The 11,085-nt window shown below is 37.0% G+C and overlaps 1 protein-coding gene across 1 annotated transcript; it reads left to right on the top strand.

Annotated features, from left to right (window-relative positions):
* The first annotated feature begins 120 nt into the window (after positions 1-120).
* Positions 121-8,576, top strand: LOC139952566 (N-acetylglucosamine-6-phosphate deacetylase-like). Its single transcript, XM_071951745.1, has 10 exons — positions 121-302; positions 1,069-1,170; positions 1,688-1,726; positions 2,219-2,385; positions 3,034-3,200; positions 3,648-3,776; positions 4,364-4,471; positions 4,728-4,846; positions 5,232-5,388; positions 6,156-8,576. Exons 1-10 carry the CDS (start codon positions 197-199, stop codon positions 6,289-6,291), a joined length of 1,230 nt encoding a protein of 409 aa, XP_071807846.1. The 5' UTR covers positions 121-196; the 3' UTR covers positions 6,292-8,576.
* Positions 8,577-11,085: the final 2,509 nt, after the last annotated feature.

Below are 11,085 nucleotides of genomic sequence, written 5' to 3'. Positions count from 1 at the left end.
TAGGAATTCATGTGAGATGAGTAGCTAGATATAGATATAGGGATGCGCGTGATAGGGATGGTGACATTCAACAGTAATACGCATCCGAAAACTGAAGGTCAAAGGTTATATTTGGTGACTGCTCGACCCTATTCTTGTTTTACTTTTGTGTGTGTTACGTGTTACGAATCGAAAACTAGTTGTTTTTTGTGACAAAATGGACGATGATTTTATTTGTATCACTTGTAAGCAGCTAGCTCTTCCTGGTGGGGAAACCCGAGAGGGAAAACTGCATTTAATCATTGAAGATGGAGTGATTTCAGGTGGGATTTTCTAACTTCAGATAGTCACGGCAGTAGGACGCCCTCTTTGCTGAGGAAGGCGTGTTTTATGTTTCATTAGGGGATTTTAATAATTAGCATACAAATCAAAACAAAAACACTTCATCGTGTGTTTCCTTTGTTTTTGTAGCGAAACTGAAGTCCACTTTTGATTTTATTCCACAAAGATCTTTAATTATAATGTATTAATTAACATCAGACAGAATTATTAATAATATTTTTAGAATGTTTTTTTTTAAAGAATTAAATAATTCATTTTTTTTAAATCAATATGTTTGTCATGTGTTCACAATTTTTACATGCAACAACTTCAATTGTTGAATTGATATCCAATTGATACAATATCGATATGACCAGCAGCACTAAAACTGATAACATTAAAATTTAATTACCTTCCAAGTTCCACTGATCATCTCAACATTTTAATATTAACAATTTGTAAACTTTTTTATATAAAATCACATTAACGTATTGCGTCCAATCGACTGACAGGAAGATGGAAAGTTATGATTATAAGTTATTATTATTGTAAATAATCATAACTTTCCATCTTCCTGTCATTCGATTGGGTTAGGAATGAATAGGATTACGTATTGACATACTCCTGGTTCATACTGCCACAGAGAATGTTTTCCTCCATGGCATGGTCCTACCTCAGCACTACGGTCAGCTACAAACAAACCACATTACCCCCAAATTCAACAAAATATTCTGTAATAAACATTATGTGTTTCCATCCATTCAACAGCAATTCTTGATCAAGAAGCAGATTTAGTGAAAAGTGCTCGGACGCATTACTATGCAGACATTGTCACACCAGGCTTTGTGGATATACACCATCATGGACTTAGTAAGTCATTAATATTTTGAGCTAGAGTAAACATGGATGCCATGCTCAGAGTTCTTCTCTAAATTCTCCTATTCTCCTCGAACTGAGGGTTCTGAGTAATATAAGGTATTGAAAGTCTTTTTTGAGGATGGTTATGTCAGTCATAACTAGTAGTGTTGATCAGATTGTATAGAAAATGGTTGTTAAAGTGGTAAGCCACTCCAGGCGTTTTCATGCAGTATACATTTCAGAGGGTTCTGCTGGTCTTTGAAAATCAAGACAAGGTAAATAAGTAAGAAATAAGAAATTAAAACCAAATTGTAAATAAGAAATTTGTCGAGTTGGCGAAAGAAAATCGCTCATCATCCAAAATCCAATTCATTTTTTAGCTTCTTTTAAAAGATTATGTACTAAATCACCTTTAAAATGTGATTCTTTTGTGAGGGTATCCATGTTGATGGGGCTCTAATGAATTGTTGGGTAAAGTTGGCTTATCTTCAAATGTTCTTTCTTATTTTGCCTCTTCCCATTTTCCCAGGTGGAGCAGATGACTTGGTCCAATTTTGGAGCAATCCAGGTACTAAACAAAAATATACACTTTATTCTATCAATGTTAGTTAACAGTTTCTTCAGACCCGATCCATTCAAATTTGTTTTATAATTTTAATCTGGCTTATGTCTTGGGTTTTTTAGAAGAAATTTATTAGAACTTCTTTTTCCCCCAAAAAACTGTCACTGTTTTTTAAAGGCGATTACCAAGACCTTGTGTTTAAACTATTACAGAACTTGAGACCAGGGCCTACTTTCATAAAACCTGTAAGCACAAAAATGTGCTAAGCACAGAATAGTACAGAACAGATTACCAGCCCAAATTACATTAAGTTTGCATTTTTGTTGCTGGTGCTCCACTCATTTGCTTAGCAAATCAATTTGTCAAACAGTTTTCTGTTTAACAGCTTAACTATAGATCTTTCACAAGAATTACAATTTTATGAACAATTCAAAAACCTTTAGGCTTGTCTTTCAGCTAGACATAATTTATTGGTGATTTTGGTTATTTCATCCACAGCTTACACCCAGCAGCGTCTGCCAAAGTATGGAGTGACATCATTTCTAGCATCCATGGTATTCCCTAAAGATCTGCAATTACATACAGTATTCAATACACTCAAAATACTTGAAGGAGTTGTTGGAAAGACAGGTCAGGGGTCAACATGTGAGGGCATCCATGCTGAGGTAAGTCTTGTTGAAAAGTTTCGTTTTTTTTTATTTGTCAAATGGAATAGCTTGAAACATATACTTGTACAAGCCTGATACTTCACGGAGGCAACAAAGGTGATTGCCTCCATGCCCCCTGGCCATTGCCTAGGTGTCCGTGAAATGCTCCAGTAAAAATTTACAATTTCCTCATTTGGTGCCCTTTACCAAGGAGAAAATGTCTTGGTGCCCTTGCCCTTTCAAAAACGAAGCAAACAGGCCTGCTTGTATACTGTTCAGGCAATAAATTAAGTTAAAGAACTCATAAGCGTGATAATGTCAATAGCTAATGTTGTCAGGCATGATATTCTTCCTACTTTAATCTGTTTTCCCAAATGTCATCATCAGGAAACTATAAAGGAACATATATAGGAAACTATAAGTTGAATTGTAAACCAGTGAACTCTTTGGGTATGAAATCACAAGATCAAACAGCGCCCTCACAGAGGGCAAATGAAAACACCTCATTGGTTGAAAGTTTATGCATCTGTGTTTCCATTGGCCGACCTCAGCTATGGTGGTGTATTCAAAAGAGCTATAGAAAAAAATGTGAAATGCTATCGTAGAGAGGATTGGTTTGCAATCTTAATACCTTTGTGTGTTTGTTCCTGAACTTTCTTTCCCTAGGGACCAATAGTGAATGATTTTGGTGGCCTGCCTGTGGGAGATAATGAAATGTCAATGCCAGAATTCAAAGAGATTCTTGATGCGATGCCAAGCTGTCGAATCATGACAATAAGTCCCCACGTCGAGGCCAAATCAAACTATGAGAGGATTGAACTACTCTTAGAAAGGTAAGATTTTAAAACTTAAAAAAAAAAGAAACTGATAATTATCCAATTGCCAAAGTGAAGGATTCAGGACTAAGGTCAGTAGGGACATAATGCAATTGTTCACCACAGGGTCAGGCAATCCAATGTTGTTATTATTATTATTATTTATTATTTATTCGTCCATTTCACAAAGTACAAAGATGAACAGATGAGAGATGAGGGTAGATTGGGTAAGGACAGAAAATAGAGCGGTAGAGGGAACAGCAGGGAATTAGGGAGAGATAACCCATTTCAAACTGGCCAGGATTAACAAAAGTCCAAAGAGTTTGGTATGGAGTGAAATAGCAGAAGAGGGTATTTGAAGATTTAGGGTCACACACCAGCCAAAATGACTAGTCAGTCAGGTTTAAATTTAGACATTAACTAAAGTAAAAAACTTTTACATGTTAATTATCTGTTTTATTTCAGAGGAATTGTACCAGCACTAGGTCATGATCGAGTTGCAACAGAGCAAGAAATTCTTGGAGCACTACGAATGAAACCATCTATCCAATTCCATATCACACATCTCTTCAATGTCTGCAATTTCCACCATAGGTGAGTTTTTGTTTATGCCTCGTGTTTGGCAACACACCTTTCTTGTTCATAGCGGTTTTGTGTTTTATTAAATGGTTATTTAATGGTCCATTAGCAATCATCAATCATCAATCAATCAAGTCGAGGCCATAGGGCATCTTGAGCCTGCTCAGTGATCTTGGTCTAGATGACCAGGGGTGGATTTCACAAAGAGTTAAGACTAGTCTTATCTCGAGTTAGTACGAGTTACTCATCCTAACAGCTTCCTAGGACTCCGAGGACAAGTTGTAAGTTAGGACTATCTTTGTGAAATTGACCCCTAGTCCAGCGTGCAAGAATGCATCTCCTCAGCGCTGGCCAAGCTGGTGTCTCATTACAGCATCTCCATGAAGGAGAGACATCTTTTCCCAAGTGAGCTCCCGACTCTCAGAGATGGTTGGGTTAGCGGCAAACTCCAGGTCACTGACACAAGTTCCCTGCAAGCTTTGAGGGCACTGCGTTTACGGGTCTTTTCTGTTAGCATTGGCAATCATATAATATAGAAGTTATTTCATCTGTGAAAAGTGCATCAGCAGTGATTATTAACTACTTTGTCTTCCTTTCTTCAGGAATCCGAGTCTAGTGAATTTTGGAATGACTGACCGTTTTCCCTCAATACCAGGATATGAGAAACTAGCACCACCAACTGTTGAAATCATTGGAGATATGTTCCATGTGTAAGTATGATTCCAATCCTGCATTGAAAGCTTAATTTTAATTTGAGTGGCCTGCAATTGGGGTCAAATTTCATAATTTTTTTTTTCACTTTTGATTATTGCAGATAAAGTGCCTGACGTGTGTTTGTTTACTACTTTAGGTCTGGTGATTCAAGAGCTTCAATAGTTTTCAAGACAATTTTCTTTTCTTTGCAAATTCTATGTTGCTATTTTGAAATGTAGATAATTGTTTCTATTCGTTGTATGTGTTTTTCAGACATCCACTTGCTGTGTCCAATCTACTCAGCTCAAGGCATTTCAGTCAAATCGCATTTGTATCAGACTGCACTGCTGAGGCCATACCAAATAAGAAGATAACCTACAGTGATAGGAACAGTAAGTCAAACTTTCATCCCGTCTCTGCTGGCCTAGCCTCAGTCTCAAATCAGAAATCAGTTTCACCCCCTGCCCTGATAACAGTTTAGATGTTGTGTTGAGTCTATAATATGGTGGTGGATTTTGTCAGAGAGAGGAAGTTGGGGTCAAGTTGATGCTGAGACTAGAAGGTGCGACGAATCATCATCTTTGTCTTCAGATAAAGACATTCAGATCTAAGGCATTCTTACTCATCAAGGTTTTTTTTTTTTTCATTCATTCATTCATTTTTATTAAAAAACCAACTGGCAGCACGAAGTTAAATAATGTGGCATTACAAGAAAACAATATTGATAAAAATAGCATAAAAATAGCTTGATACACTTTGTTTCTATTCTGATTACAGTGAGGGTAACCACAGATGGTAAATGTCTTGTGATTGATGGAACGACAACTCTTGCAGGAAGTTGCTGTTCATGTCTTGATGCCTTCAAGTCTCTCATTAAGACGTTCCATATAGGAATTGGGAAAGCAGCAGCTATGGTGTCTGAAAACCCTGCAAGGTAAGATTCTTTGTCTCTTTCAGGGATGATAAATTTCAGACTTTTATTTGAAGTTGGCCTGGTGAAGAAAATCAGCCGTTATTTTTTTCCACATATAAACAAAATCTTGCTCTTTGATCTTCTTCTATAGCACTGAGGATACTGTTCCTAAAAGCTCTGTGAAATCTAAATCCCAGGGGTTTCCAAAATGTGGAAATGCCATCATTTCAGCATTCTTCCTAAGATTTGGTCCCTGGTTTTAGACTTTTTTTGTCAGCAATGACTCTTACCCCTGCTCTTTGCTTCTAATAATAATGGTTTGTTTTAAGATAGTTGTTTCAACTTCAAAAGCCTGGAGTAAACGAAAATCATCACAACAATTATTCTTTCAAATTTACCCAGTGAGTTTCCAGTGAGATATTAATAATAAAACTGGAGGCATAGCCAAAGAAGCTAAGCTTTTTGGATTTATGCCCGGACCAAAAAAATCACAAAAGGACTAACATTAAAAGTACAGTGTGAGTAGGTTCAGCCAGTCAGACTTGGTCCAGTGAGATTTGCCACAATCACTAAACAGGTAAACATAAAAAGGCCTTGAATATCGCTCTTTAAGGGGCAAAGGAATCTACTCTTAAATGAGGAAGGAAAAGGTCAATTTGTATTGGAACTTTGCAAAGGGCACCCCAGCAAAAGCACAGGGCACCACAAGATTTTTGTTGATGCTGTTGGTTATTTTTAGGCCTGCATGAAGACTAACAATAAATTGAACAGTTTTCTTGATTTTTCAGAATTGCGAACCTGAAAGGAATTGGTGGTGTGAAAGTTGGGAATCGAGCCGATCTGGTGCTCTTTGATGACAATCTCAACCTCCTTAAGACCTTTGTGTGTGGCCAACCAGTGTATGAAGCAAAAGAGCCAGAATGAAGCCGTGTTCAGGACAATTAGCTTTATCTCAATCTCAGTAGTTAAAGACCCAATGTTAAAGAGTTTATCAACCATTATTTGATGATATCAATGCCGTATTAATGTATTGGCTAAGTGTATTTTTCTCTCTTGGGCCCAATTCAATAGAGGTGCTTACTGGTCGATTTGTGCTTACTGTGCGAGTGTACATTTTATAGCACTGCTAACTGTTAGCATATTAAAAGGCATGCTAACCTTGTAGTGCTTACTGTAATGGCGATACAAATATTTGGTAAGAAGCCAACAGCAGCTCTTGATAGCATAAAGTGTTTTGAGAATCATTTCACTTTTAAGAAATGTGGGTTTTTTTTAAAGCAGTTTTTATGCCACAAAATTTGAATCTGAGAAGCGTTACCGTGATTGCACATTCCTATTTCTGCGTGGACGTTATTCTCTCCATATTTTGGGGGATTTCTTAAAACGCGACCACCTTTGGAAATAAAATTTGCAGCTATGTAAGTTTTATTGTGTGTACAACTACATTTATATAGGATGAAAACAAACAAACGGCTCCAAAACCCAAAGGTATACTTTGCCTATAAGCTTGCAGGTGCTTATTAAGATGGCTGAACCATCTCTTCAGAGCAGTGTATCTAACTTCAGGGGTTGATTTCACAAAGAGTTAGGACTAGTTCTAGGAGATATTACAAACCTATGGCTAGTCCCAAGTTAGGACCAGTACGTCCTTACTCGAGATAAGACTATTATTATCTCTTTGTGAAATCCACCCCAAGTCTATGAAAGCTAAATCTTACTGGTTTCATCTGTTTGCTATCATAGTTTCTGTACCAGCAGACTGTCTTTGTTCCCGACAATCATTTTTCTTGTATGCTCATTGTTATGTAAATACTTGTTTATGCTTACTGTTTGCAATAATGTTTTTTCTATTTCCAATAAGAAAACAAAAAAATGCTTCCAAATATTTGTATATTTGCATTGTTGCCAGTGCCTTTGTTGCAGATACAAAATAATTAATAATGTTGTGGAAAGTCTGTGCTTTGCTGATGATGTACGTGTATGAGTGAATGTATCTCAGTTAAATTTAATAAAATATTTATTCCAAACTTAAGTTACACATAAAAATGGATATCACTATTCGATGGGAAAAAGTTCACGTTGCCAAATACCATGCAGGGCTAATTTTTCGGAGAGCTGTGCTAACTAAGATAAGACTTGAAGACTCAAGAGAGATCTGTGGCTAATCACACAAACTTGCAAAGAACTAACATTGCTTTGTAAACTTCAAAGACACTGGACACCTTTGGTAATTGTCACCGACCAGAATATTCACTTGGTGTATTCCAACATTTGTATAAAATATCAATCTGTGAAAATTTTGACCTAAATGGTCGTTAAAGTTGCAAGAGAGTAATGACAGAAAAAACACCCGTGTTGCAAAAAATGTTTGTACTTTCAGATGCCTGGAAGTCTCTCACAATGTTTTATACTATCAACAGCCCATCATTGCTCATTTTTTTTAATAGTAATTATTTTGAGTAGCTACCAATAGTGTCCGGTGCCTTTATAGGGTTTATGTGTAGCTGTGTTTTCATCAGGGTTTAATTCATAGCTCAGTTTACAAACAATAATGTATGTTCTTAATTCACCACTACCAGCACAAAATGTATCACTTAACTTTTCAGCACCACTTTGGTTATACTGATTTGATTGAGTGGAAAACAAGATGGCGTCTTCATGATGCTGCTCTTTACGTGGTTGTTGATATGCAGCACAAATTGATCTGCTAGCAAACGGACACTATGCAGTGCTTAATCCAGGTTGATTCACAGGGTAATTCCTATTTTTATTTAAATTTATATCCAAAGCAGTTACTTAAAAATTAATTTTAAACAAATTGTAATTGAAGAAAATGCTGATGCTAATTCAGGGTTTAACTTCTGTTTCGCTTAAAACATATTATTGGCTCATTCTACCTTGAATATATTATATTTGTATTGAAATAATTAGTATTCTTAATTTGTCTTGTAAAGCTACCTTTTTTAGTGTTTTATTTTCCCCCAGTTTAAGGCCATAAACTCGGATGGTACATTCCTCAAACTACTTGCATAATAGTACCAAAACAAATATACAATATCTTGGGGAACTCTATGTAATAGAATACAGTTTTGAATTTCGTTTTGGATTTTTTCATTCAATTTAGTTTCTTTTATCTTTTTACTTTGATCGTTTATTTGTGTTGTATCAGATGCTTGAATGCTCTGCTAACGCATTGTGCAATAAATGCAACTGAACGGTTGAACACATTGTATTAACTTTTTGTATGTTATTGAGAAAAGTTGTTAATAATTGTTCTTTTTATTTCTTATATTATTATTCTGGTCTAATTATTTTCATTTAAAAGACAAATTTAAAAAAACAATTATCCAGAAGGTTAAACTTGTACATTGAAGTGTTTTGTGAAACTCTACAGAGGTTTCGAAGTGTTTAAAAAAATTAAAAAATAAACAGGACAAAATGGGGCCTACATCAAAGATTAAAAAAAAAAAACGGAAGACAACAGACAACATGTAAATGTAGAGACAGGTTCAAAGATTCAAGAAACACAATTTAAATGTTTTTTTTTGTTTTTTTTGCCTCGCGGGCACTTTGTATCATCATCACGGAGGTAGAAATACCTCCATGGTTCCCTCCACCCTTCCAATTTGAGTCCTCACAAACCCATTGCCTCGATTATAAAGCTATAATCCTGGTCCAGTTTACTTTCTAAAGTAAACACCACCTCTATAAAAGGGCAAGGTAACTTCACCATAGCGTGTTTGTATTGTTGCTGTAATTGATGAGCTAACTCAGCTGGATCCTTTAGAACTTTAGCAAACTTCAAGGACGGAACTTTTATAGGTTTGTTTAGGGGAATATTTGCTTTAGTAATGAATACAAACAGTTTTCCCTGCGTTTTTCCCCCTTTATATTTGAATACAAACAACTTACAAGAGTAATGTATAAAAGCTTTGCAACTGAAAATATTTGAGGGGGGGGGGGGGGGTGTCTAAATCAACATTGTTTTGGGACAGGATTGCGCAGCGAATACCCAACGGCCGAACATTTCCCATGTCATTCATGACATGCATTCAGCTTGTAAAAAAAATGGCTAACGTGTTCCGTCGACCAAGGGCGTTTAGTTTACTGCAAGGACGGTTTTACACGGGGGCGGGCACAATTGCATATGCAAATGTGTCCGGGCGGACACAATTGCATTATGCAGCAGCGTCCGGGCGGACACGATTGCATATGCAAAACCGTCCGGCGGACATTATTGCATAGGCAATAATGTCCTCCGGATAGTATTGCATAGAGGACATAATTGCATGCGACACCAGAATGGTACTTAAAAGGTAAAGGTAAAGTAAAGGTGTTTACAATGAACCTCAATGATTTGAAGGATAACTATTTCAAACACGGCCTAAACAGCATTAATCATGCCCTGACGTCCATCCATTACTAGTCATTAGTTCACACGTATTACATCAGCTTGAGTTCACTGTACTTTCACTGAAGGACAAGATAGCCCACTGTGGGTGGCTTTTCATTTCACTCATGGTTTACCGAACTCATTAGGGACGGGACTGGTATTATGACTGAGGGCTTCGGACCAGAACTTTTATCAGGGGCTCGTCTGATAAGGCCTTGGTCCTTTCTTCTAAAGGGTCGCAGGTACTTTTGCATCCTTGTGAGACTTTGGAAAGTGCAAATAAGTATGTTTTTATTATTGTCCTTTCACCCTATAGCTATTCGAAGAAAATGTGTACGGCTCTTAATTGGTTCTGAGACGGAGTGTGAGGTTAAGTAGATCCTAAATACACAACGAAAGTGTTTGAAAAGAGAAATATACATCAAATTTTCTTTGCAGTATTTTGACACTGACTGAAGATAAAGATTACTGTGATTTAAATTTCATGAGGCCATTCTGCATACTTTACCTTTCTGTTCATGTGGGGGGCTCCCAAATAAGTAAAATGAGGGGGTTTGGGGGTAACAAGTATCAACTCAATGCATCAGTTGCTTGTTTGTTATTATCAAGCGATGGTATGGTATGCACATAACAGTTGTTTCGAGTCACTCTTGCATTGTTAAGAACACGCAAATAAACATCACATTCTTAAAAGTCAATTCTCCACCATCATAATAAATCTCTGCTATTCAAATAAAAAAAAACATTGTTAGTTTGGGAAGATGAGTTACAAATATTTTCGCAGCGGGTGCCAGAGTGTCAAACCATGGGCAAACTCTTGTTATCATAACACAGCTTTTGCCTTTTGTCTTCGCGCCTCTTTTCCCTCCAAAGGGGAACTTTATCCTGAGGCCACATGCACAGGTTGGTACCCGAGTGTGCGTGCAAAGTGTTCAAGGTTTTAGATAATTTGTGACACTGGCGAGTTCATTGTACTTTCAGTAGTTTGACTTCGAATAGCATCTAAAAGACCCTTCAGCCAATGAGAAGATCCCAAAAAGTCTTTATGCTGAACCATCTCTCTTTGTTCCACTTGATGAATAAGATCGACTTCAATCCCTGAAATAACTGATTTGGGGTTTCGCAGTCATAAAGATGAGATGACACGTGGGGTCACATGTGCAGAAAGTTTGACCAATCAGGTTGCAAGTTTACAATTAGGGGAAATGTGTGAAGGTGGTTTTTGTTGCCCAGGTGCTAAAAAACTACAACGACAAAGGCGCTTGGGAATGGAATGTAATGTACCCCCCCCCCCATCTCCCCCATCCCAATACGGAGTGTACTCT

The sequence above is a fragment of the Asterias amurensis genome, chromosome 20 (assembly GCF_032118995.1).
Source record: "Asterias amurensis chromosome 20, ASM3211899v1".
NCBI classification, from domain to species: Eukaryota; Metazoa; Echinodermata; class Asteroidea; order Forcipulatida; family Asteriidae; genus Asterias; species Asterias amurensis.
The sequence above is the reverse complement of the archived record's forward strand: the minus strand, read 5'-3'. Positions and strand labels throughout refer to the sequence as shown.

Coding starts and splice junctions, on each gene's coding strand:
- LOC139952566 (XM_071951745.1), top strand. CDS start 197: ATGGACGATGATTTTATTTGTATCACTTGTAAGCAGCTAGCTCTTCCT. Junction 303..1,068: donor TGAAGATGGAGTGATTTCAG/GTGGGATTTTCT, acceptor TCCATTCAACAG/CAATTCTTGATCAAGAAGCA. Junction 1,727..2,218: donor CCAATTTTGGAGCAATCCAG/GTACTAAACAAA, acceptor TTTCATCCACAG/CTTACACCCAGCAGCGTCTG.